Below are 22,855 nucleotides of genomic sequence, written 5' to 3'. Positions count from 1 at the left end.
ATTTGTATCGTGATGGATATGGTGATATTATACTACTTTTCAAGATAGGAACCAATTATGTCGGGGTAGATGTAGGATAAGGTATATTAGGCAGACTCTAAACAGATTTCTTGGCTTGACTGCAAGCAGTAGTAACTAACTGTGATATGAAGACGCGGTCTCAATTACCATGAATCCATGATCTGCTGCCCGATAAGGGTAGATACAACGACGTTCAGTCAGTTCCTCCTACACGAGAGAGTCTATACCATGTTTTTCTGTCAGAAGGCAAATTCTTCGATGACATAAAGACAATTGAGATGGCTTCGAGTTATTGACCAATTCGACCTATCAAAATGCCATCGTGAATTAGGAGCCGGCGGTGCCAGATTTCGTTTCGATCCGAGGGACCAGTATCTTTCCCAGGGTGGTGGGACGACTTGGAGCCCAGCATCGTCTCACTAGATGCATGCAGTTGCCATAAGCTGTGGTATGGTGGGCGTGCAGTGGATGGGATGTTTTCGCTAGGTCTCAAACATTGCGATAACGTTTTCGATGTGGTGTCGTCTCATTGACGCCTGGGAACGAACAATCCAGTGCAGCATTTTCACAGCCTGTTGCAGAAGGATGATCATATCCCCTGAGCTATACTGCTTCCCTTCCCTAGTTGTACGGTTCCTTAAGCTTTGACCGAAACGCCTTCCGTCTCCTTCTTTTCTTCCTTGGGAAGATCAGACTATAGAAGTCAGTTCTGATCTCATAAACATATAATAGTATTTCTAAAGACCAACCTGATCGAATATAACCTTGATCATCAAGCTGCAGCTCGGACAAACTGCAATGTCCTCGCCATATCGAAGGTCGTCAATTGCGATTTCGAAGCGGTCGCCACATGGGCACGGGTAGTGATAAATTTGTAGGTTAGCGTCAAAGGTCATATCTTCAATCTCGATTTCATCGTAAATAGAGAGTGCCTCGTCAGCCATTTTTGTTTCCCGTCTGAACTGCCTGTTTTCCAGTTTCCAGTTGTGAGTCGAATGTATGGAGTAAACCAGTCGCATGCTTTTGGTAAAAAAAATTTGGCGGGGTGGTCACCTGACCAATCCGGGACCGAGGCTTCAGTGGGTATATACGAGGACTGGGGTACCAGCAGATCGAACTTGTTTACCACAATCTACCTTTGTAATCGCCGAATCTCCGACTTGATATCTTCAATCTGTTTAATCAGGTTTCCGTACTGGCGGATGAACCCAACAATAGGTCCAGGCTTTGCAGGACCGTTTATGGTGCTCGAATCCGCGTCTTCGTACGCTTTCAATTCATCCAGAACCAGGCGTCTTCTCTCCTCCAGCCGCTCTCGCGCATTGCGCAGGTGCTGAAAATAATGGGAAAGCGCAGCATTAACTTCGGGTGTGTGAATCGCGGCCAAAGCATCCAGTCTCATCACCCTATCAACATATAAGTGTTAGTCCGGTTACTGCCATCCTGTGAGTAGTAACGCAACCCTACCTCAGCTTGCCTTCAAGTCCACGCGCCACAGCCGCAAGGTGCTCTGCCTTAGCCTTCGTCGCACGCGCCATTGCGCCATGTTTCGTGCGTTCCAGGAGAGTTACAGTCCGCTCTAGTATCGCCGCTCGCATGGCAAGTACCTCTGCCGCCGTTCCGGCCATGCGCGTTCGACCCCCGGCGAGCTCAGATAACTGTAAATGGCGCAAATTTTGCAGTCGTTCACTCAGCTGAGGACCAAGAGGGTCCTGTCGCGCGGCCTTTGAACGGCATCGGACTTGCATCCGTGACCGGGAGCCTTCTGTTGACGTATTTGAAAGGGCTGCCTTGTTGCCCGCATTCGCGAGGGATCGAAGGTCATGCAAGGCGGACGCAAGGGATCGTGTAAAATGCGGCATGATGAAAGGCAGCTTTGCGTAGAATTTCTCAAAATCCGATGCCAGGAGCGTATCCACGTCCACTCCATCACGAGGGTCGCGGATCTGGTCGAGCTCGTTCGGCGAAGCTTCAAGGTATAGGCTGATGATAGCGAGGGGCTCACGACACTAATATAAAAAGAGACCTCAGATAAGTATTCCTACATATCAAGAGACAAGAGGGGCCTTCGTAGGCTCTGCTACCTCATCCGGCAGTTCGTTGTCAGGGTCCAACGCCAGTTGGCGCAGCATTTGCTTCTTTATTTGTTTCTTCGCGTTGCGCATACGGCAGCCTCTCAATTCCTACGTTTTACAAGTCAATATCAAACTTCAGGGTCTCTTTCTTGAATGCTGAGACCCATGCAAAGACCTACCATGATAATTTCCCTTCTTGCTGGTTGCGCATCGGTGGTGCGCGTTGAGCCATCGGGGTTTAGCAAAGAGGCAGTTAAATGTTGATGTAAGCGTTTGAAGAGCGGATTGTGCTCTAATATCGTCGGATCACACGGTGGGATCATTTTAGTAGTTGTCGCTTCGTGCCAGCGGTTTGGGGACAGTGGCTAAAATGCCGAGTTATTGTAGGCTTGATTTGAATCGGTGGACGGCGGTGAACTTGCCATGCCTCAGGTGCCGAGGTCAACGAGTCTCTAGTCTACGCTTTATATCTACTTCGGCAGGCCACATAAAAATACAAGCTTTATTTTCTTGCCTCCATCGCCACGTTCTTTCGTATAATCATACATGTTTCAGAGCTTGCTTTAACCGCTGAAGAAAGCAAGCAAAAAAGGATTCCCAAGCTGATCCGAAGAACCACCACGCCTTCCGCAAAGACGCAATGGATATTGATTGCAATGAGACAACCCGCAGGTAAGAAAGGACCCCTGCCAAACACCATTCTGCATGGAAGTACCGTGATTTGAATCAAAGAAAAGGACAAATGAGTCCGAGCAAACCCCCCCCGACGCGCTGAAAAAGTGAACGCTTATGTACAAGAAATTTCAACGCGCGATATGTGAATCAGATCCGGAGTCGTAAAAAAAGGTAAGGCAGATGAAAAACGTATGGAGAGTCGAGCTTAGCCGGCTGGCACCATGTGGCTTTTAGGGCGAAGACCGATCAATCCGTCAAGATGAGATTCAGAGAAAGAGGGAGGACAAAAAGTGCGAGCGAATTGATTATGCAACGCAGGTTGTGCGACTGGCCATCGAAGGTTTACTCTTCTTCGCTTTCTTCAGAATCATCCTCAGAGTCACCACTGCTATCATTGGCCTCGAGTGAAGGAACTGGTTCGGGAGAGCGACCGTGCCCACCCCCTTGGAAGCGTGAGAGGTTGCTTTCGAGCATATTAATCTGAGCTTCCTGTTCGTACTTGCTCATGGGCTTGTTCTTCTTCGGTTTGGGTGGTGCAGCATTGGGGGCAACTGGCGAGGAGGCCTCGTCCTCCTCAACTACATGAGGTGCGTTTTTCTTCACGAACTTGAGCAGCATCCAAAGAACATCATTGGGAAGTTCATCAATGTCGAGCTCAATTTCAGTCTCTTGTGTACCCTTCCAAAAACAGTCAGTTCATGATATGCGAGACCAGTTTGCTTGCGGGAAATATCATACCTTAAGAGCCGGAACGTTACTCTGAATGATCTTGAGTGCCTCCTGCATTTTCTTATCAGGAAGACTGCTGATTCCGTTTGAAATAATCTGTTTATCATGGTACGAGACATAGCGTGGTTTCTCGGGCTTCGATGACTTCCCGCCACCTTTCTTGTCTTTTCTGCCAGCGCCAGTAGCCCCAACCTTTTTGCTATCCTTCTTTTTCGACTTTGCCTTCTTCGGTGGAGTCTTCTTCTTCTTTTGGGTCATCGCTTCCAGCTGCTGAGACATATCGGCAATCTGTTGCTTCAGTCTGTTGATCGCTTCATCTTCCTCATCGTCACTCCCTTCCTCGTCTTCATCACTTTCTTCCGAGGATGAGGCTGCACTGTGTTGCTCCGGAGGAGGTTCGTGAGCTGCTAGATAACTTTCCTTCTGTGCCCATTTGGCATTGAAAACTTCCTCTAACTTCTCACCGGCCATGTAAATGGGATCGCCTTTAAGATTGAACTTGAAGCAATTCTTCATGATCTGGCGTATGTCCATCTCAAACTCTTTCGCATTCTCATACTGACCGGTATTAAGTTTGGAGCTGACAGTGGAAAGATCCATGGGCTTCTTAATGATGCTGTGGTATGTGGGAATGTTCAAGGCGACCGGGTCCACAGGGTAATAAAACGGGAAAGCATACGAGTAGTGTTTGGTCTTATGTAATTCATCGAGGACTTCTCGACAAAACTTTAGCTCCCATTGGAACTTCTTCTTTTTTGGCTTTGTTGAATATGGCAGGTCGCGCTTGGGAGGGTGGATGGAACGCTTGGGGCGGCCATCGGCATTCGTAGAATCTCTCCGAATAAGAGGCAGTCCCTCGGGTCCCAAGGCAAAAGTTGTAGCCTGGGGTGATCCACCTGTTGGACGTACTGCATTCGATCCAGCTGACGGCCGAGGATCTCGACGAGCGTTAGAGGTTTTGGACGACGCAGCTTTCTTAGGCTTCTTTTCCTCCACTTCGTCAGCCTTGGGCAGATTCAGCATCTGCTTCTCGAATGTGGCTTGGAGCCTTTTACCCTCAACGGAGACAATGTGATCGGGTCCATTGAAAACGTGCGCATTCCGAACCATAAGCTCAAAATCGTTGAAAACGCTCTGCGGTGACGTGTACACATTGTTCTTCAGTTTCTGTTCGATGGTACCCAAATCCATTGGCTCCTTGATGACGTCAAAATAAGTCGGAATAGCCATTTTGACGGGATCAACGGGCTCCTTGTAGAACCGCGCGTCGTGCAGACGCTTCAGACTTTGAATGGCTTTGACAAGGAACCTATGCTGTACCCTTGTGAGAGGGCCGTCACCATTTCCCGTAGTCATTGGTGTATCTGTGACTGGTGTTGGTAATTCCGGAGCCTTGAGTTCGGCGGATCCTTGAGTATCGATCTTCGTACGCTTCGCGGAAGGTTCATCGTTCGGTTCAACCTCGCGCTCCCTCGAGAGCTTCGTTGGTGAAGCGGGTGCATCCCGCATCTCCTGGTCAATAGCTGGCGAAGGTTGCGCGTTTGCTGCAGAGGAAACATCTACGGTGGAAGGTTTTTCGGGCTGCACAGCAGCATGGGGATGATGAGGAAGCTCGGTTTTGACCGCAGCAGTGCTTTGTGGTGACTGCACACCAGCTGGTGTAGCGGATGAATCTTGCGGGATGCTTTGCGACAAGGGTGTGGCCTTGGAGCTATTGTCGTCTGCACCAGCGCCGTTGGTCGGCTGTTTCGGCACGTTGCCAGGAGTGGCTGGTTTGTCATCTACCGCTGAGTTCCCAGCAACTGGTCCATCTTGTGCGATGCTGGTGGTTGTGGCTGGAGGCGCAGGTGACTTGGGAGGGGAAGCGGTGTTCACGATACCATTCTCCTGCCCAGAGGCATGACCATTCATACTAATATTCTTGGCATCTTTCTCAGTTGTTTTAGCTCCGTCGGTCGGCGGGATCGGAATGGAGTCAGTCACCGGAGGCTGTACACTGGGGAGGAAGTTAACACAACTGCGGCTCAACACGCTCTAAGAATAACGGGAGCACATACCCTGCGCGATCGAAGTCAGAAGATGAGTCTCCATTTGGCGACGGCGGCAGTTGAGGCTTTCCCTCTTTTAGAACAGAGGGTGCCTCAGGAGGCGGCGTCGCCATCAGGTTGTAGGTATAATCCAGGCCCTCCCGTCACAAGAGAGCGCAATACGAAAGTCTAACGGCGGCGAGGCGTGTAGCAGAAGCCGGGCCCAGTTATCGGGATTGGTTTAGAAAACGACAACAACAGATATCAACTGGATAGGTAAAGAGCGCGCTACCAGACTAACTGTATCGATTCGAAGCAGTGGCGAAAGATAAAACACCGATTAGATGACAGAAGACGCTAGAAGAATCGCTGACCTGGCAGTCACAGAGGTAGCGACGAGACGAGAGCGAGAAGGGAAGATACAGGACAGAATGGATGAGATGTGTTCGCAAGTCGGGAGTGGAGAATGCGACAAGAAAGAGGAATTTATCTTGCCAAGCAGCGCAGCCTCGTGGTCACGTGGACGGAAATGTATGACTCAGCGAAACCAAAGAGGGAAGGTGCAAATGAGGTCACGATAAGAGCAAGTTGAAAGGGACAACCGGCAGTTTCACGTGCCACAAGTGAGGCAATGAATAGCAGGCGATGCGACTGAATAAGAAACTTGAGATGGAGCACCCAAGGTTTTAGTCTTCCCTTTGCTGGTGAGAAAGAAATTTTAGGGGTATGTTGGCCGCTGTGGCTGATGAATCTTGACGCGAAATAGGACGCGCTAAGTTCTGAGGAGCCTGGGCTATGTGAATTATGAAGAAGGCGGTGGGAGGGATCCCTGGAGGAGACAGGGTTGAAAAAAGGGCGGTCAGGTAAAAAGACGGGTAAAAAGGAAATTCGCAGTCAGCTCCAGAAACAGAGACTGAGAAAATCAGCCTGGGAGCGGATTCCCTTAAGTACGGCGGCGCGTCGCGAACATTAAAAACTCCATCCGAGACGCTAGCCCAAACAATCCTAGCTCAAGCCATTCAGCAGGCCGTGATTGGTCGCCGGATGACGCGTTCTGTAGCTTGCTACTTGCTATTGGCTCCGGGCAACCTTATGAGTGGGTCTTGATACCAGATTCCCCTTTGTCGGAAACGCCTGGAAAACACGCAAAAGAAAAGGGACAAATCCCTCTGCAAGACGAGAAAATCATACAATCATCGTACCAGGACTTACAATCTTGTCAAAACCTGGATGGGAACTCGATATGTCCGTGAATGCGGTAGAGTCACCACTTGTGCTACCGAGAGGAAGTGAGAACGAAATGACATACCTAAATATGTTAGGCAATCATGGTGGGATTTGCATACAAGCAGTCATCTTGCGTTTGGTTGCGAAGCCCAGGCCCGAGCATAGCGATTGTTACCTGCTCCAGGGGCGGTATGCATGTGGTAACTGCTGATCCGCTGATTCCGTACCCCAGGGTTCAGCCCTGAACCCTCCCTTGCATCGGATGTGGCCTAGCGTGTAGCGTTGAAGGTGCAATCAATCCGTACCCTGCTTGTACTCTGTCATGGCCTCCTTGTAGATAATATGATGGATGTCGAAAAGAATTAAACCCAAGGTCGCTGATAAATAGAGAACCTAGACATGCTTTTTCCATACCAGACTCAGACTCTAGGTATCCGGGTCGCAGAAGAGCGTGAATAACAGGAACTGCAGCAACAATACAGCTCCTGTTTGGGGCTAAATGCAGCTCGCATTGTAAGCAACATCAGGCAACGAATTTCAGTGAATTCTAGGCTTAGCTTGCAAAAAAGGTGGCTGTTGCGAGTGGTGCTGGCATGATTGCGGCGAGGCATCTGCCGGTTATTCATTAGAGAGTCATTATTAAAGCAGTGCATTCGCCAGCAGCAGACAGCTAAGTGCACAAGTACTTGCTGCTAATCACATAGAAAGAGATGAATGGTTTATGGACTCATAAGTAGAGCATGAATATACAGTAGAAAGCTATATGATTAGATAAGACAAATTCGGCTTAGACTAAACCAAACTAGGAAAAGCGCATATAGCGGGCGACCAGGCTTTACAGAACTTTTTTTCTTTCCTTGCTACAAGAGAGACGGCCGACTACCATTAGCATCCAACGTCTAGGTGTCGCTCCCAGTCGAAGCTAAGCTAGAACTATTGTTTCGCCAACTGGGGCTCTTGAATGGTCTTCGTTCTTCATTGTTTCAAGTTTATCGTGCATAGACTCGATTGAGGATGGCCAAAAAGTCAAACCAAAAGCCTGCCTCGAAGACCTCTTCCGCGGCGGCTCTCGCAGTCGCGGACTCTACAAACACAGGAAATAAGTCATCGATACTGAGGGCGGCCTTCGCCCCTTCTGGCTTTCAATTGGCCTTGTTCGCATCCGTGATCCAGGGTCTTGAAGGTCAAAATCTTCGCATTCACGATACAAACACCGGCCGGTTACAATGCGAGCATGTTTTGGGCCCGAAGGAACTAGTAACGTCGTTGGACTGGGGTCATTACTATGGCCGACGAGATCAGTCAAAGAGGAAGAGAAAGCGCCCTTCCGACGTTAATGGGACAGCCGAACTCGACCAAGGCGATGTAGTGGTTGCCTTCGGTACCAACGCGTCTGATATCCGCATGTTCTCGCCTGCCGAAGATAAGATTGTCGGAACTCTTGCCGGTGGGCATACAGGAGGAGTAAAGGACTTCAAGTTTACAGCAGATAGGCCTCAGGAAGGTTGGAGTATCGGTGGGGACAACAAGCTGGTACAGTGGGATCTTGTCACCGGCCAAAGGACAAGGTAAGGGTTGCCTGATATGACGAGCTGCTATTAAGCTAACTGAAATAAAAGAGTGATCAGCCTTTCTACTACCTCTGCATTCACTACTCTGTCCCGCCCGCTCGCCTCTAACCCGCCTGTCATCTGTGCATCTCAAACACCCCACATTGTGAATCTCGAAGATGAATCTCCTATCAAGTTTCCTGCGATGCGAAACTCAATAAAGACAATCATCACATCCTCGACAAGCTCCATCTCTGATGGGCTGTTCCTAGCATCGGATAATGATCGGTATATAAACGTCTTCGACCCGAAAAGCGGACAGCTTACGATGAACCTTGTGGCTGAAAAAGAAGTAACTTCACTATCGATATATAAGACGCAGGGTACGGAAGCCAAACTAGCGCTGGAGAAACAAGTTCTTGCGGCTGTTACTCAAGATGGTACTATTGAACTCTTTGCGCGGCCATTCGTCCGACCTCAGGGCCTTGAAGGATCAAAAGGTTCCAGTCTGAAGGCGCGATCTATGCAAATGACGAGGCGAGCGGAGGCCTCGCTCAGAATAATTAAGGCCTCTGAGTCGGACGATTTAGTTCCTGTCGTTGCCGTGTCGTTCCAGGGTCCTGACCTGCTCGTTGCATGGGCACAGGGAGGTATCATTCCATTATTCGAGCGAGTAAGGTGGCTTAACGAGGAAACCGACGAGCTGGCTTTTACGGGCGTGAAGACTATTTCGAAGACCAAATCTAGCTCCATCCTTCAATCAGCGACGACTAACGGAATGAAGAATGCAAACGAAAGCCACGTCAATGAGAAGAAGATAGTCGTCGAGCAAGGTGATCTTGCTGATGACGACGTCAACATGGAGGACTCCAAACAAGATGCGGTTTCTGAAGATGAGAGCGAAGTGGACTCCGAAAACGATGACGGATTCAAGCAACAGAGGGAACCAGCTGCGCAGGACGAGGAAAAGGCCGGGAGCGACGTGGAAATGCAGAACGCTGCAGAATCAGGTGCGGAAAATGAGGACGAAGATGACGAAGAAGAGACGGGTGCTGAGCCATCTTTCGGAGAACTCATGAGAGCACACGCTGCCGAAGAAATCGACGTCGAAGCCGAACTAGAAGACGATGTGCACACGCGGTCCCTCATCCCCGGAAAGCCTATCACAACAGTCCAGCAAATCCCCTCCGGAGTCTCCCTCTCTACCGTCCTCTCACAGTCCCTCAAGACAAATGACAACGACATGTTGGAAGCCTGCTTTCACACGGGCGACTCCGGCACCATCCGCACCACCATCCAACGTCTCGATTCTCCCCTGGCTGCAACCCTTTTGCAAAGACTTGCCGAGCGCCTCTCCGCCCGCCCTGGTCGATATGGCCACTTGCTTGTCTGGGTACAATGGACTTGTATCGCGCACGGAGGAGCCTTGGCAGGAAACAAGGATCTCCTCAAGCAGATGTCCACTCTATTCAAAGTAATGGACCAGCGCTCCTCAACCCTCTCCTCTCTTCTCTTGCTCAAGGGCAAACTAGACATGTTAGACGCCCAGCTTGGCCTCCGCCAGTCGCTCCGCGAAAACGCAGACCACATGGACAGCGAAGACGAGGAGAATGTAATCTACGTTGAAGGCTATGATGAGGACGAGGTTGAAGATAGCGACGCTGAGGCAACAAAGAACATTGACACGCCCCGGACAAAGGCAATTCGCGACCAGACCGATATCTCCATGATCGACGAAGACGAAGATGCAGGAAGCGAGGACGACGAAGAAGACGAGGAAGAAGAAGACGAAGAAGGCCCTAGCGCCATTTTCGACGTCGAAGCTGAAGAGTCCGCCGGCTCTTCAGATGCCGAGGAATCCCCTAATGACGACGAGGACGATGATGAAGATGAGGATGCGGACAGCGCCGGGTCCATTGCGGATTTCATCGCGGATACGGAGGACGACGACTCAGAGGTAGATAATCTCTCGCGGCCTCCACCGTCAAAGAAGGCCAGGTTAAGCCAAGGAGGTAGAAAAGGGAAGAAACAGGCTGGGTCAGGAAGGAAATAGACTACTTTCAATCCCTAGATTTATACCCTGTTCTATTTTTCTCTTGCGGAGAGCACTTTGGATCGTTGTTGGCTTCCTCCGCCGTTCCTGTTTTTCATTATCCGATGTGCGCACAAAAAAGTATAGGGAGAAGGCATCTACATTTTTTTTTCTATTTTCTCTCTGTCTCCATCCAGTTGTTCTATATTCAAATTCTCTAAATCTGGAACGGGTGGGAAAGATCCTGATTTCTGGGCATAGATCCTACGACTGTTCTGAGCTTCTGCGTTTGACCCACATGCTTGCATATATTGTACCAGCTTCGTACTGTACACCACAACTGAATACCTGTTCTATCGCAAAGAGTGTGAAATAATTCAATTTCTTGATTCGACAACGCCTGGGGTGGTCTCGCCCTTGGAATTAGGCCACAAATGAAGGGCAGGCATGAGTCTTCCTAAGAATAGACTGACCCGTGACGTCTCCTTAACAACGATTTCAATAAAAATAGTCCTAATACTCCCCTGATACTCCCAAGCTGACCCTAACGAATAATCTCTCGCCCCGGATTCTCAAGCCCTTCCAGCCCTTCGAGAATTTCACTACCTCCATACGGGCCGGACGTTGAGGATTTATGACTGGCCGAGCTACTCCATACCTCATGGAATTTGACGCTTTGGTCACTGGATGCTACAATAATGCACCCTTCTTCCACTGTGCGTGAGCACCACAGGCCGCCTTCTTTGGCCCTGGGACGCACCACTCCCCTCCCCGTCAGACGCCGAGTTACCCTTGCTCTGTCTTCTCGCGCTTGGTTACCCTGGGCTTGCGAAGTGGAACTTGAGGCTTCTTCGGGTATATCTAAGTCGTCGACAATATATGTGGGAGGCCTTCCAGGGTAGCTAACAGCACAAAGTGCGCGTCCGCAATCGACAACAGTATCGTTGGAGGGTCTATCCCAGCTAGTACCATGAGGCCCCCAGGGTATTGCTGCAATCTGTTCACAGCTCGGCCATGCAAAGATAGCTATTCGAAACGGATGTTCCGGTTGCGCGAACCCAAACGTTGCAACCAGCTCTCTTCGCGTTTTACTCCAGATAAGACTAGTGACCTGAGCGTACACGTTGATGGTAGCCAAACATGCACCTGAGGGAGTATGAAAGAAATGAATAGCCCGGTCGTTGGAGCCCCCTCCAGTGGCTAATAAAGATGGCTGCCACGGAGCAAACGCAATAGCCTTAACGGCTGCGGCATGGGTCAATCTATGCTTTTGGCGATTTGCTGGGACAAAGACAGTTCGGTCACCTCCGGAAACGACTGATCCGGTATGGGTCAAGACTGAAGGAAGAGAAGATGACAACGATCTTGTGCGAGAAGAAGTCCATGTTGGAAGCAAATTGCTCAGCAAATTACGCTGATTAAATAGCCGTCGGCTAGCATTTGCAGCAAAACAAGTAAACGAATTGGGGCAATTGATGCCTTCAGGATGGCAATTCTGATGTGGCAAGCACGTTCTAGAAGAAACACCAAGCTCCCGCGCAGGGATGATGTTCGAGAGTTCGAATAATAAGCAGGCGTTGTCATTGCCGCCAGTAGCCAGATAGGCCCCGTCTGGTGACCATGCGATGCCGCATATCTGCTGCGTATGAGCTGATATCTTGGCGAGCAGGGTGACTCTACCATGCCAGCCAAACCGGTCTCTTGCTTCCTCATCTGGCCATTCTACCGAGTAGTACCAAATATTTCCAAGATCATCTCCCACTGCAAGATCTTCTGCATCCACTTCAGTGTCTTCAAACCTTTCTGAAACCCTTCTTGACTTTGTCTGTTTAAACGCAACGCACGTAATAGTGCTTGAATGGCTGATTTCGAAGCGCACATCCGAGTCGAATGTGCTCCACAAGCTCAGCATGCCGGACTTCCTACCCACAGCCAAAATACTTCTACCGCCATTCTCGGACGAGAATGACAGAGATGTCACATAATTCGAGGGGTCATGTTCCCCGAGTGGCGGATGCTGCACGCCGAAAGCCTCAGACCATAGGTAAACGCGGTGCCCTAATCCAACAGCAAGAGTCCCAGCGATGCTGGAGTATGCCAACGTCGAACAGTAGAAGTCGTCACGCAGGAGAGGAGCATCCAGAGTTCGAAAGGGAAGACTCGGAACTATAGTGTTTTTATCCTTTTTCGAACTGGGTTCCCCTTTTGTTTCAGTTTATGTCAGCTCCTTCCATTCCTGTGGTGAAGGAGATGGAGAAATCAATGCGAGAAATACATTGACAGCAGTCTTACGCTATACAGAAGTCATGGTGTTTTATGGGTTTGAAATACATGAAAGTTAAGAGAAGGAAGTCGACGAAGGGCCATTCTGCTGCCTGAGATTGCTCATATGCCGAAAGAAGAGGACAAAGATGGAAAGTGAGTATGGATGAGACCGCTTGTCTTCCTACTCGGAAGAAAAGAAATTTGAGACTTACATTGACCGCGCTCTACCCTCCTCCAAGCATTGTCTTTCCATACCAGTGGTGAGAGTCGATCGAACGCTGGAGATGATGGGCTTGGTAGAGGGTCAGATATCGACATGAGCTTGGAGTTGCTGAGGACTTTCGATGCAGTATCAATCTCCAGTGCAAGAGCAATCCTAGACTCATATGTCAAGCGGTCCTCTGTTGAAGAGCGAGTCTGTGGCAGAAACTTGGCTGTATACATGGGAGCTGTGGTTCCACTAGCAAATATGCTCCTACGGCCATCTGGAGAGACGGTTGACCGTCTACCTAGAGCAGCTGATGTTCCACCAACGGTCCAAATTGCCCCGTTGCTAACTCGTCTCGTCCCATCTCTGGTCCCAGTTGAGACTGATCTTCCGGATACAGTTGAGTCACCCACAAGATGAGGTCCAAAGTGTGGGCTAAAGACACGGCCGGGTCTTGTAGCACTCTTTGTTCTTCGAATTTTCTTTGGTGTGAAAGGGTCCTCTCCTGGTGAGCGGCGGCGGAAGAGCTTTTCCTCGGGTGACAGATCTTGGGGGTCCTTTCCAACCCTATATGGGGTAGATGGGGCGTCAATCGGCTCTCGCAATGGGACAAACCTGTCCGGTGAAGCTGAAGCTTTTATATCGCTCCGCACAGCTGCGATCCGTCGGCCGCCTCTCACCTTCCCTCGGCCACGATCAGGGCAACCCTGTAGCTTGAAGATGTCTGGCTGAAGCGTTGATGGGCCAATTAAGTAGTCGAAGTATTCCAGTCTTATATCCCTCGAGGCGGCAGTTGAGCCAGGCGATATTGTTGAATCGTGCTCTGTAGAATCCGACATCAGGGCTAGAAATGGCCGGTGATGAGAACGTTCAATGGTGTATCAAATATGTTGAGTTCAACGCATTGTAGATGCGATCATTGTCAAACCCACGTTGGTAGTCCCAGCGAATGGCAGGCCCAACTGGAAACAATAAGTGCGGAATCAGTTGGAGGCTGTGGTTATGTACTTGAAGTCAACAATATATCCAAATGAACGGACCGGGTTGGTAAGCTGAATAGAGTCTCCTGCCGCCGGATATAAGACTACCAGATTACGGACACCACGGGACTCTTATTCGCTGCTAAGAGTTGGAATGATGGAACAGAAAAGGGACGACGTGAAGCTATGTTGAGTGGCAGCTGCTTGTATTGACAGACAACACGTGACTCGCTTGATCGGGAAGCTGCCTACTCAGCCCAGGTGAGGTCTCGAGCTTGCTCTACCACTCTTCTCACCGACACCTTCCGACACCGCTCGGGTCAAGTACCATTTATAGGAGTGGAAGAGCGTGATTTGTGGCACAGGCAAGATAGTAGCCCGTGTTTAATATGGCTAGTGTAATTGTCCCTTTCATGGATAGACTTGGCCATGGTTAACGGTCGTTCGACAGCATGGCATTCCCCGTCACAGCTCACTTGAAGCGACTGGTGAAACCCGCCAGCAGGAGCTCCGCAAAATCGAGACATATCGCCAACTGGAATATGTCGTTCGCGAGGAGGTAGATTGTGAAAGACTTTGTTGCTTGGGATAGATGCAGCCCGCTAATCAAGCGGAGTAGATCATGAATCGCAAATACACGCCGGAGACATTACAGAAGTTATCTGAATTGCTCAAAAAGAATCCCGAGTACTATACCATGTGGAATTACCGCCGCCGAGTGCTTCTGCATGAGTTTTCACAGGCAGTTCCCGAGCTTCCATCGGAGACCGATATCGAACGCATCACGACCCTAATCCAAACGGATTTGCAGTTTCTGATCCCCCTTCTCCGTAGCTTTCCCAAATGCTATTGGATTTGGAACTATCGACTGTGGCTTCTTGACGAAGCCAAGCGTCTTCTTCCCAAGGCCATCGCCCGTAAAGTATGGCAGCAAGAGCTTGCCCTTGTAGGCAAGATGCTCAATTTGGACAGCCGCAACTTTCATGGTTGGGGATACCGACGCTTTGTGGTAGAGACCTTGGAGAGACTTTCTTCGGATGAAGAGAATGAGAAGAGCCTAACGGAATCGGAATTTGAATACGCAAAGAAAATGATCGGCACCAACCTCTCCAACTTCTCTGCCTGGCATTACCGTACTAAACTTATCCAGCGGTTACTGAGCGAGAAGTCGGCCAGCGACGAAGAGCGCAAACAGATTCTTGACGACGGTACGTAATGACCTTCCATGTTGATCGAAAAAAGCAAAGACAATAAAGTGAGACTCGCGACTGACGAGCGTTGTGCGTACAGAGCTGGAACTTATTCATCGCGCCTTGTGCGATCCTTATGATCAGTCATTATGGTTCTATCACCAGAACTTGATGTGTACCTTTGATCCAACTAAGTCAAGCCATACAATGACACCGAATTTGACTAAGACAGAGCGATTGAACTATATCCGCGGGGAGATCGAGAAGATCCAGGAGATGCTAGATGGGGCGGAAGACTGCAAGTATCTATACCAGGCGCTTATAGACTGTACCTCACTGGAGGCTAGGGTGGAAGAAACAACGCTAAATGAGGACCAGAAGACGCGGGTATTAGACTGGCTGTCCGAATTGAAGAAGCTGGATCCCCTGCGGGCAGGACGGTGGCTAGAGTTGGAACAGTCACTCTGCAGCTGAAATAAGAACTCCTCCCTTGCCTCATGAGTGGGCCTAGTATGAGTGGACGAAGAACTGGACTCGTCAGAGGCCGCTTCCTTGCCATGATAACTTATATGTACCTTTCCCTTGAACGAGTGAGAACAAGGAAGAATGATAAAAGCCTGCTTCGACTAGAATCAAGGTGAACCCCACTGGTGATTGCCGTGCAGGTAGGTATGCGTGTTCGCTCCAGCCAAGATCAGGATGCCGCAGTGCTGTTACAGGCGGTTCTGCGATCTGAGTGCCTGCGAATGAGGCCAGCCATAGCATAGATTGCGTCTGTATACAGAAGAGGGTGGAAAAGAGAGATGTAGATACTAGAGCGATGCCAAGCTTTCCCCAGCTGTGCTATGAAGACTAATAATTGGCCTCAGGAGCACAACTGGTACTCTTCTTCCACCAACGCCCCTCCTTTGCATTGCATATTGTTGCTCATTCTTGTCTGTTTCAGAATCCCTGCTTCTTTTTTTTTTTTTGCGTTGGGTAATTCAACTACGGCTAGAATTTCGTTCTACCTCTGTTCTGCGCTCATTCCAAACATCCGCCCCTCAAGCCGCTTCTTTCCCTCTCCTTCCCATCTCTCGGCTTCCTCAGAAACCCCTGCCATGGAATAGGCGTTCTCGAGAGCGTCGTCTGTTTAAGTACCTGCGCGTTACCTTCTTATCGATTTCAGTTGGAATCTGAACCGCGATTGTATCTATCTGACCCTGGTGGTCACCCATCAACATGTCCGCAGGAACAGAGAACAGAGACTACGAAGGGGTACGTGTGTTATTCATTCCTACTTAATGCGTTGCCAGGAAGACTCACCGGGTTATATCATGATTAGGACTCCTTCCATGACTCTTCGGAAGCCCCAAATGCCGTTAATAACCTTTCCCTCTCGATCCCTCAGAGCGCTTCGACTCGATCCCTGACGGACAGCCCCCCGAGCGCTTCTAATGCAACATCACCGCAGTTCACAGAGGCAACCCAGCTCCCACGAACCCCTGACGACGATAGTAAGACTGATGATGAATTTCATGAAACTGGTGCAGATGGACAGTCTGAGGCTGAGGCTACTCCCCGCAAACAAAAACTACAGAAGTCCCCCTTGTTGACAGCACATCGGCTTTCCACCTCATCTCTGGACGAGGTGAATTTGACTGGCAACCTCAATAATGATGGTTCTCTTGATCATTTCCCGTCCAACCAGGAGACCGAGTTAGGCTCCCCTCCTGCTTTGCCATCCAGGGACTCCACCTCCACGCAGAGCTCTCTCCTCCAGGGGTTATCCGGCAGTCTCCCCTCCGTGCCATGGGCTCCTCCACCACAAAATAAGCACCCACCCCCCGCCGCACCCCCACCGCCTCCGACTCGAAAAATCACAAGCCCTTTTGCCTGGCTTTCTCGGGCTTCTACGGGAAGCAAAGATGCTGTACAGTCAGGGCGACGGAACACTGCTGCTTCAATCTCCACGATTGGTAGCAATCCTGACATTGCTGGTCGATCACAGGACCTAGAAGTGGATGGCTCAAGCGTAGGTTCCAGAAAGCCCCAGCGAAATAGCTTGAAGGACCAGTTCAAATTGCTCAGGATGCGTGAGGAAGGGCATGGCCCGGAGACTGATGAAGCAAGTGTTGCGTCGGGACGCACATCGGGCCGCGCGAGCATCAGCCATTCAGTTGCGAGCCCTCCCAGTATTCCTGAGGAAGGAGAGAACGATGTTACGGCCGCGCTTCCAGCAGTTTCACCTTCTACACCGCCAACCTCAACAGTCAATCCGAATCTCCCGCCGGGAACCGTATCTGGGGTTTCGGCATCTGCGAGTGACGCAGCTGCACCCGTGGACTGGGAGCTTTGGCAGCAACTGGTAAACGAAGGACCACAGGTTCTGAAAGGGACAAATTCTGAAGAGCTTAATGCTGCTATCAAACGAGGAATTCCGCAGACCATTCGCGGGGTCATCTGGCAGATCCTGGCGGACAGCAGGAACCTAGAGCTGGAAGAAGTTTATAAGGAACTTATTGCACGGGGTACGGATAGGGAAAAGTCGCGGGCTAATGGCATGGCCAACGGTTGCGCAGAAAGAGACTCAGCCGCCTCTTCACGTTCGTCTACGCGATCAGAGCGATCTATCTCTGCGGCACCATCGAACAGTAATTCATCTCCCAGCACTCCCCACGAGCAGGATCCTGAGAAGTTGGCAAAAGAACAAGTCGCACAGGAAACGGCTAGGAAGAAGAAGGCGAAGGAGGACGCGGCAGCGCTCCAAAAGCTCCAGAAACTTGAGAAAGCGATTCGACGAGATCTGGGTGCGCGCACGAGCTACTCCCGTTACTTCGTCTCGCAGGGCAACCAGGAAGGCCTTTTCGGGCTATGTAAGGCTTATGCTCTATATGATGAGGCTGTGGGATATGCCCAAGGGATGAACTTCATTGTCATGCCGCTCTTGTTCAATGTAAGGATTGCGACTCTGTCTAGGCTATTAATTGTCAGTGCCAGGTGACTGATTTGGAAACAGATGGACGAGGCTGAAGCTTTTACCCTACTGGTAAAACTCATGAACCAGTACGGTTTGAGGGAAATGTTTATCCAGGATATGCCTGGCTTACACCGTTGCTTATACATCTTCGAACGGCTACTTGAGGATTTCGAGCCTGCCCTGTATTGTCATTTACGGCGGCGGGGAGTCCACCCCCAGCTCTACGCTACTCAATGGTTTCTGACCTTATTTGCCTACCGATTTCCGTTGCAACTGGTTCTTCGAATATACGATCTTATTCTCGAAGAAGGCTTGGAAAGTACTATTCTAAAGTTTGCCCTTGCAATCATGCGTCGAAATTCAGATGCTCTTCTGGCAATGAAGGACATGGCACCTCTGACGGCATTTTTGAAGGATCGATTGTTCGATGTATATATCGATAAACAGCCCACCCCGTCATCCATCCTCGAATCAGGGTTCTTTGGGTCATCAGGTGCTGCGGACAAGGAGATTTACCGTGCCGACATTATGGTCCAGGACGCCTGTGATATTCCTCTTGACCCAGCGACAATAAATGCATACACTGCTGAGTGGGAAGAGAAGGAGCGTTCTGAAAAAGAGCGTGAAGCCGAATTGAATCATCTGAGGCATACCGTAGCTACGCAAAGTGCTCGCATCCGTCTTCTAGAGGAGCAAGCAGAGGCATCCGACAAGGAACACGTTCAGCTTGCTTCAGAGGTCGTCCATCTGAAGGTTGAGAACGAAGAGCTTTCTGATATTAACGATGCTTTAAGAATGCAGGTGAAAGAGCTTAAAATCGTGGTTGATCAACAGCCCGCAGAGGTGGAACAGAAACTACAGACTGAAATGGACCGCATTATGAAACGGAATGTCGAGGTGCAGAATGAGAATCGCGCTATGGTTGAACAAATGGCCGAGATGGAGAAGGAGCTTGTCGCGGCTAAACTCAGTTACGCAGAGGTAAGAGCATTCCAATTGTTATGGTCATGGCAGGCCTGGAACTAATATGACAACTCTTAGATCCATGAGCAATACGAAGCTCAAAAGCAGAAGTGGAATGACATTCGCAAGGCGCTTGATTAGACCCCGTGTATATTCTACACTTTGCTCTTCTGGATCTTGGAACCCGCTGATGCACATTTCGTCCACTGCGTCCTTACCTCTTCTAATGTACATTCACCTTGCTGACAGAGATATTGGTCTATGGTACTCCTGGATGAGACCTAGACGTTACTGTGTCATGTTCATGTTTTGTATCCTATTTGACCGCCCATATGGCAACGGTGTCGTCTAGCAACGCCGCAGATGCGTTACAAATGCCATGTATCTTTCCTCTCTCCTGTTTAACTTAAAACACAACCAACCCTTCCTTTCACATAGCGGAGTCACAAGGAATGCGCAGTGGCCACAAATGAATATCACGAATAGTCTCTCCATACCATACTTAAGTAGCATTCGATCGTTGATAGAAATTATACCATTTATATCAAGAGGTATACGTAACGAAGTAACAAAATATACTACCAACTCAAAGCACACTCTCGAAGTAAGTCGTCAAAACATCCTCCTTCACCGGCGCCGCAACCGCCTTCAACGCCTTGTGCGCCTCACACTCTGTATCATAGTACTTCATATCCTCCAGCGATGCGAACGTTGTCTTAACGGAGAGATTGAAACCTTTACATCGCGGGTCCGGGATCGTCGGTCCTGCTGCGGCGGAGACAATGTACGGTTTGCCGTCCTAGGGAGGCGGATGGGTTACTCAGTTGCAAACAAAAGCCAACTGGCTTTACGCACCTTAACAGCCGTCTTCGCAAGGACCTTGTACTGCTCCAGCACACGATCTCGGGCTGCTTCGTCGGGGATCTTGAAAAGGGTGATGCGCTCGATGGGGGCCATTGTTGTGCAGGATTGGGTTGGCGGAGTTGATGTTGATGTTGTGTATCGACGATTACAAACGGGAGGACGCTGCACTTTTTTATGTGCGAGACGAAGGGAGAGGGATAGTGAGAAGATAATCGTGGTATACCTGTACGCACGTAATCGGTTGCGAAGGGGAGAGGCCACTTTATAGTAAGCAGGCAGCGGCCTGGCTCTGTGCGGGGTGTAGAGGTTCTGGTGTACATTGGAGCAGCACTATTACTATTACTAATTCTGGCCTATTATAATGGTCTCCAGTTCAAGGCTCTGAATTTCGATCAATGCCTTGGTGTCTGGAATTATCCCGATAATTTCGTCGGAAACGGGTAGCGTCGGATGTTGAACGCTCATAGATTCTTGCGCTACAGAATGATTATAGATTTGCGGAGAGTCCAGTAGCCAAAGCACAAGATTTCTATATTACAAACCTCTGATCTGATGTCTACGAATGCAATTAGCAAGCACATAGTACGCGCTGTTTCAAGTCATTTTTATTGTTAATAGTGCGGAATCAATCCCAGACGTCGGGTATATTCCGCTACGGGTATTCTTACACTCGGTCCGCGCGCGGAATCCTGACATCAATCAGCTTCACTGGGATGCCTAGAATAACTGAAGTGCAAGTATTCAGAGACGACCCACCATCCTCAGACACTGAGAAATTTAATCCCGGGCTTGTTCTGGATAGGTGTGGTGTAGGCTCGCGCGCCTTTACCACCTTAGAGAAAGAGCCGGGAAGACGAACCTGCGCTCGGCTCACGGAATAGCCACGCTGCCCCCCACTGAGCACAGGATGGCTTGAGGAGTCGTCGCGAGATAGGGCAAAATCTCCGAGTTTCCACATGCGTCACGCCGGATTATCAAGTCTTATCGCGAGTCAAGTCCGGGTCGAGTGAATGAGCCAAGGTAAATTTTGGATGGTCGCAGTAATGAATGGCCGAAACATTTTGAATCATGCCTCTGAGTCGCACGTAGAAGTAGTTTCATCGGGGTTTGTTGCTTATATGCGGTCAGGTCTGGGAGGCGCTGTGTTCGCGCCTACACGCGCATCAGGCCATCAACCGAGTATTCTTGTATGCTGCGATAGAAACCTAACAGATTTTGAGCCGGCTCGACTCGTACGGTGCACGAGCCTGTCGTAGACATATCGATCACGAACCAGGACTGTACAGCGGAGCCCATTCTCTCCATCTCTAGATGTTAATACTGCAATCCCGGCAATCAAACATCATTAACCGGCTCCGGCCGGTTCTTGAATATGAGCTTATATTTCACAATTTCCACAACCTCTAGCTGTTCCCGTGCATCGTCCGCGCCGTCCGTCTGCCGCCGCTGAATAATCGCAAGTGGCTTGGGTAATTTCTTGACTTCGCCTGTCATCCTCTGGTACCGTCCAACATAGAGGTAAGCTCTTTTCATCCAGCTCGTGTCGTCTTTCGCGTTTTGCGAGTAGTCCGGAAACATGAGCTTGCCGATTGGGGTCTCGTATGTGGAGGGGCTGTTAAAATCGGTGGATTCGTTCTCGGCGTCAAGATTTTCCTGGAATGGTAGATTTATCGTGCCTTGGAGCTCGAGGAGGGCGAGGCCGGAGGGGGTTTGGAGAAGCTGGGGGAGGGGATTGTGAGCGTTGTTGCGTGACGACGCGCGGGGGTGGAGGGAAATAGACGGCATAGCTTTTGGAGGTCAACTCGCGGTTCAGAATAGATATGGTGTTGAAGCAATCTGAAAACGAGACTCAGCTGTTTGACGTTTTCTTTAAACAAGGTCGAGGCTGGAAACAGATATGGAGATCGAGTCGCGAAGTTGATTGTTAGCGCGTCTCCACTGCCTGAAACAAGCTGGGTCTCGGCGATCATACATCTAGATGCTAAAGAATATGGGACAAAGACAAGTATATATATATTTGTACATAGACACTGTTATAAACAAGGTATAAAAATCTTAATTCAGCTGTATCATTTTGAAGATTAAACAGCAGGAGGAAAGGCCGCAGCAAGCCTCTCTATTGCCTTCAAAATGCGTGCTTACTGCTTTATAACCTAGCCCGCCAACAACCTTCGTCCTCTTTCTTTGTTTCGGCGAGACATTGCTTGCCTAGAGATATTCTGAGGATTTGCCATCAGATCATCTATTGGAATACGCCGTGATGCAATGTGTGCACGATTCTGTCCGCCGCCCGAGCTGTCTACGCTCGAAAATGGAATATGGCGCATGAAGAATTGACGGGCTGGAAAACTCTGCTATCGTTGACTTCTGACGTTTCGGTTGGTTATCGTTTTGAACCGCGACAAAGGAGTCAGGGGCAAGTTCATATTGAAAGTGGTGTAGACCCAGTCCAGAATTCAAATTGACACGCGGAAGCCAAAAAGACGTAAGCTATTAAACAGCGCTCTTACGGGAGCATGCGTCCTCAAGGTTATCAAGGCCCCGGATAGCCTCGCTGACTACCTCTGCGTCTGTGGCTCCAACTGAGCCGTGCATCTTCCCGTATCGCAGGTCACTAAGGTCACCAACAGTAGAATTGAGCTCCGACAAAAGAGAGGCCGCCTCTCCGTCCACTCCAGCTATTTCACGCTCGATATCAGAACAGGCCGCCTCCATCGCGGAGAGAAGGCTTGAGACTGAGTGCTGCTCGTCAGAGCCAGCCGACGTTGGACCAAACAACTGAAAATCCATGTCCATTTCCCGTTGGTCGTTGGCGCCTGAGCCATCAACACCTGTTTTTACAATGGACTTCCGGAGTTCTGCCTTTTGAGCATCCCCTAGACGGACTTCTTTGTCAATGTTTTCATTGACTATGTCCATGTCTTGCTCTCGCAGTTGCTGTAGTTCACGGTAAAGAACCCTGATATGCGGATGTGACTGCAGACGCTTTGGGAACAGCCCTGTAAACTGCTTCAATGACATAATTTGCGGCAAAGACGCAGCAGACAGTAAGAAGTTGCTGAGGATGGAGGTTTCTGATGGAGCCATGGC

General features: G+C 49.8%; 11 protein-coding genes across 11 annotated transcripts, besides 4 other annotated features; 3 read left to right on the top strand and 8 right to left on the bottom strand.

The window, feature by feature from the left end:
- Nucleotides 1-21,038: part of a sequence feature (contig 1.30 489..89802(1)) that runs on past the window's edge.
- dph3 (CSL family zinc fnger-containing protein) lies at nucleotides 96-1,040 on the bottom strand (the record flags this gene model as incomplete). The annotated part of the gene is made up of 2 exons (XM_050612928.1): nucleotides 96-715; nucleotides 771-1,040. The coding sequence occupies 2 exons, from the start codon at nucleotides 1,038-1,040 to the stop codon at nucleotides 659-661; spliced, it is 327 nt and encodes a 108-aa protein (XP_050468780.1). The 3' UTR covers nucleotides 96-658.
- ANIA_10254 (uncharacterized protein) lies at nucleotides 1,154-2,419 on the bottom strand (the record flags this gene model as incomplete). Its single annotated transcript, XM_654497.2, has 4 exons — nucleotides 1,154-1,427; nucleotides 1,489-2,030; nucleotides 2,106-2,204; nucleotides 2,276-2,419. 4 exons carry the CDS (start codon nucleotides 2,417-2,419, stop codon nucleotides 1,154-1,156), a joined length of 1,059 nt encoding a protein of 352 aa, XP_659589.2.
- Nucleotides 2,737-2,768: a sequence feature (Short protein (ANIA_11320, CBF85949.1) was converted to a misc_feature.).
- Nucleotides 2,834-2,879: a sequence feature (Short protein (ANIA_11320, CBF85949.1) was converted to a misc_feature.).
- On the bottom strand, nucleotides 3,114-5,661 carry ANIA_01984 (putative transcription regulator BDF1; the record flags this gene model as incomplete). The annotated part of the gene is made up of 3 exons (XM_654496.1): nucleotides 3,114-3,449; nucleotides 3,510-5,496; nucleotides 5,558-5,661. The coding sequence occupies 3 exons, from the start codon at nucleotides 5,659-5,661 to the stop codon at nucleotides 3,114-3,116; spliced, it is 2,427 nt and encodes an 808-aa protein (XP_659588.1).
- Nucleotides 7,647-10,585, top strand: ANIA_01983 (uncharacterized protein). The gene is made up of 2 exons (XM_654495.2): nucleotides 7,647-8,322; nucleotides 8,374-10,585. Exons 1-2 carry the CDS (start codon nucleotides 7,769-7,771, stop codon nucleotides 10,355-10,357), a joined length of 2,538 nt encoding a protein of 845 aa, XP_659587.1. The 5' UTR covers nucleotides 7,647-7,768; the 3' UTR covers nucleotides 10,358-10,585.
- Nucleotides 10,881-13,648, bottom strand: ANIA_01982 (WD40 repeat domain-containing protein; the record flags this gene model as incomplete). Its single annotated transcript, XM_654494.1, has 2 exons — nucleotides 10,881-12,502; nucleotides 12,814-13,648. 2 exons carry the CDS (start codon nucleotides 13,646-13,648, stop codon nucleotides 10,881-10,883), a joined length of 2,457 nt encoding a protein of 818 aa, XP_659586.1.
- Nucleotides 14,179-15,453, top strand: ANIA_01981 (Rab geranylgeranyltransferase BET4; the record flags this gene model as incomplete). Its single annotated transcript, XM_654493.1, has 4 exons — nucleotides 14,179-14,187; nucleotides 14,241-14,348; nucleotides 14,409-14,997; nucleotides 15,080-15,453. The coding sequence occupies 4 exons, from the start codon at nucleotides 14,179-14,181 to the stop codon at nucleotides 15,451-15,453; spliced, it is 1,080 nt and encodes a 359-aa protein (XP_659585.1).
- On the top strand, nucleotides 16,201-19,042 carry ANIA_01980 (putative GTPase activating protein (Gyp5); the record flags this gene model as incomplete). Its single annotated transcript, XM_654492.1, has 4 exons — nucleotides 16,201-16,236; nucleotides 16,304-17,914; nucleotides 17,978-18,919; nucleotides 18,980-19,042. The coding sequence occupies 4 exons, from the start codon at nucleotides 16,201-16,203 to the stop codon at nucleotides 19,040-19,042; spliced, it is 2,652 nt and encodes an 883-aa protein (XP_659584.1).
- On the bottom strand, nucleotides 19,488-19,858 carry ANIA_01979 (Dabb family protein; the record flags this gene model as incomplete). Its single annotated transcript, XM_654491.1, has 2 exons — nucleotides 19,488-19,700; nucleotides 19,757-19,858. The coding sequence occupies 2 exons, from the start codon at nucleotides 19,856-19,858 to the stop codon at nucleotides 19,488-19,490; spliced, it is 315 nt and encodes a 104-aa protein (XP_659583.1).
- On the bottom strand, nucleotides 20,108-20,723 carry ANIA_01978 (uncharacterized protein; the record flags this gene model as incomplete). Its single annotated transcript, XM_654490.1, has 3 exons — nucleotides 20,108-20,241; nucleotides 20,308-20,354; nucleotides 20,434-20,723. The coding sequence occupies 3 exons, from the start codon at nucleotides 20,721-20,723 to the stop codon at nucleotides 20,108-20,110; spliced, it is 471 nt and encodes a 156-aa protein (XP_659582.1).
- Nucleotides 21,039-22,855: part of a sequence feature (contig 1.29 1..525887(1)) that runs on past the window's edge.
- ANIA_10253 (Ctf8 family protein) lies at nucleotides 21,101-21,550 on the bottom strand (the record flags this gene model as incomplete). Its single annotated transcript, XM_050612927.1, has 1 exon — nucleotides 21,101-21,550. The coding sequence occupies one exon, from the start codon at nucleotides 21,548-21,550 to the stop codon at nucleotides 21,101-21,103; it is 450 nt and encodes a 149-aa protein (XP_050468779.1).
- On the bottom strand, nucleotides 22,259-22,852 carry ANIA_01977 (Cnl2/NKP2 family protein; the record flags this gene model as incomplete). Its single annotated transcript, XM_050612926.1, has 1 exon — nucleotides 22,259-22,852. One exon carries the CDS (start codon nucleotides 22,850-22,852, stop codon nucleotides 22,259-22,261), a length of 594 nt encoding a protein of 197 aa, XP_050468778.1.

The sequence above is a fragment of the Aspergillus nidulans genome, chromosome VII (assembly GCF_000011425.1).
Source record: "Aspergillus nidulans FGSC A4 chromosome VII".
Taxonomy (NCBI): domain Eukaryota; kingdom Fungi; phylum Ascomycota; class Eurotiomycetes; order Eurotiales; family Aspergillaceae; genus Aspergillus; species Aspergillus nidulans.
This window is presented reverse-complemented; position numbering and strand designations above follow the sequence as displayed.

Excerpts from the sequence above, each read along its gene's own strand:
- ANIA_01983 (XM_654495.2), top strand. The coding sequence starts at position 7,769 with ATGGCCAAAAAGTCAAACCAAAAGCCTGCCTCGAAGACCTCTTCCGCG. Across the intron at positions 8,323-8,373 it reads GTCACCGGCCAAAGGACAAG|AGTGATCAGCCTTTCTACTA; the intron begins GTAAGGGTTGCC and ends CTGAAATAAAAG.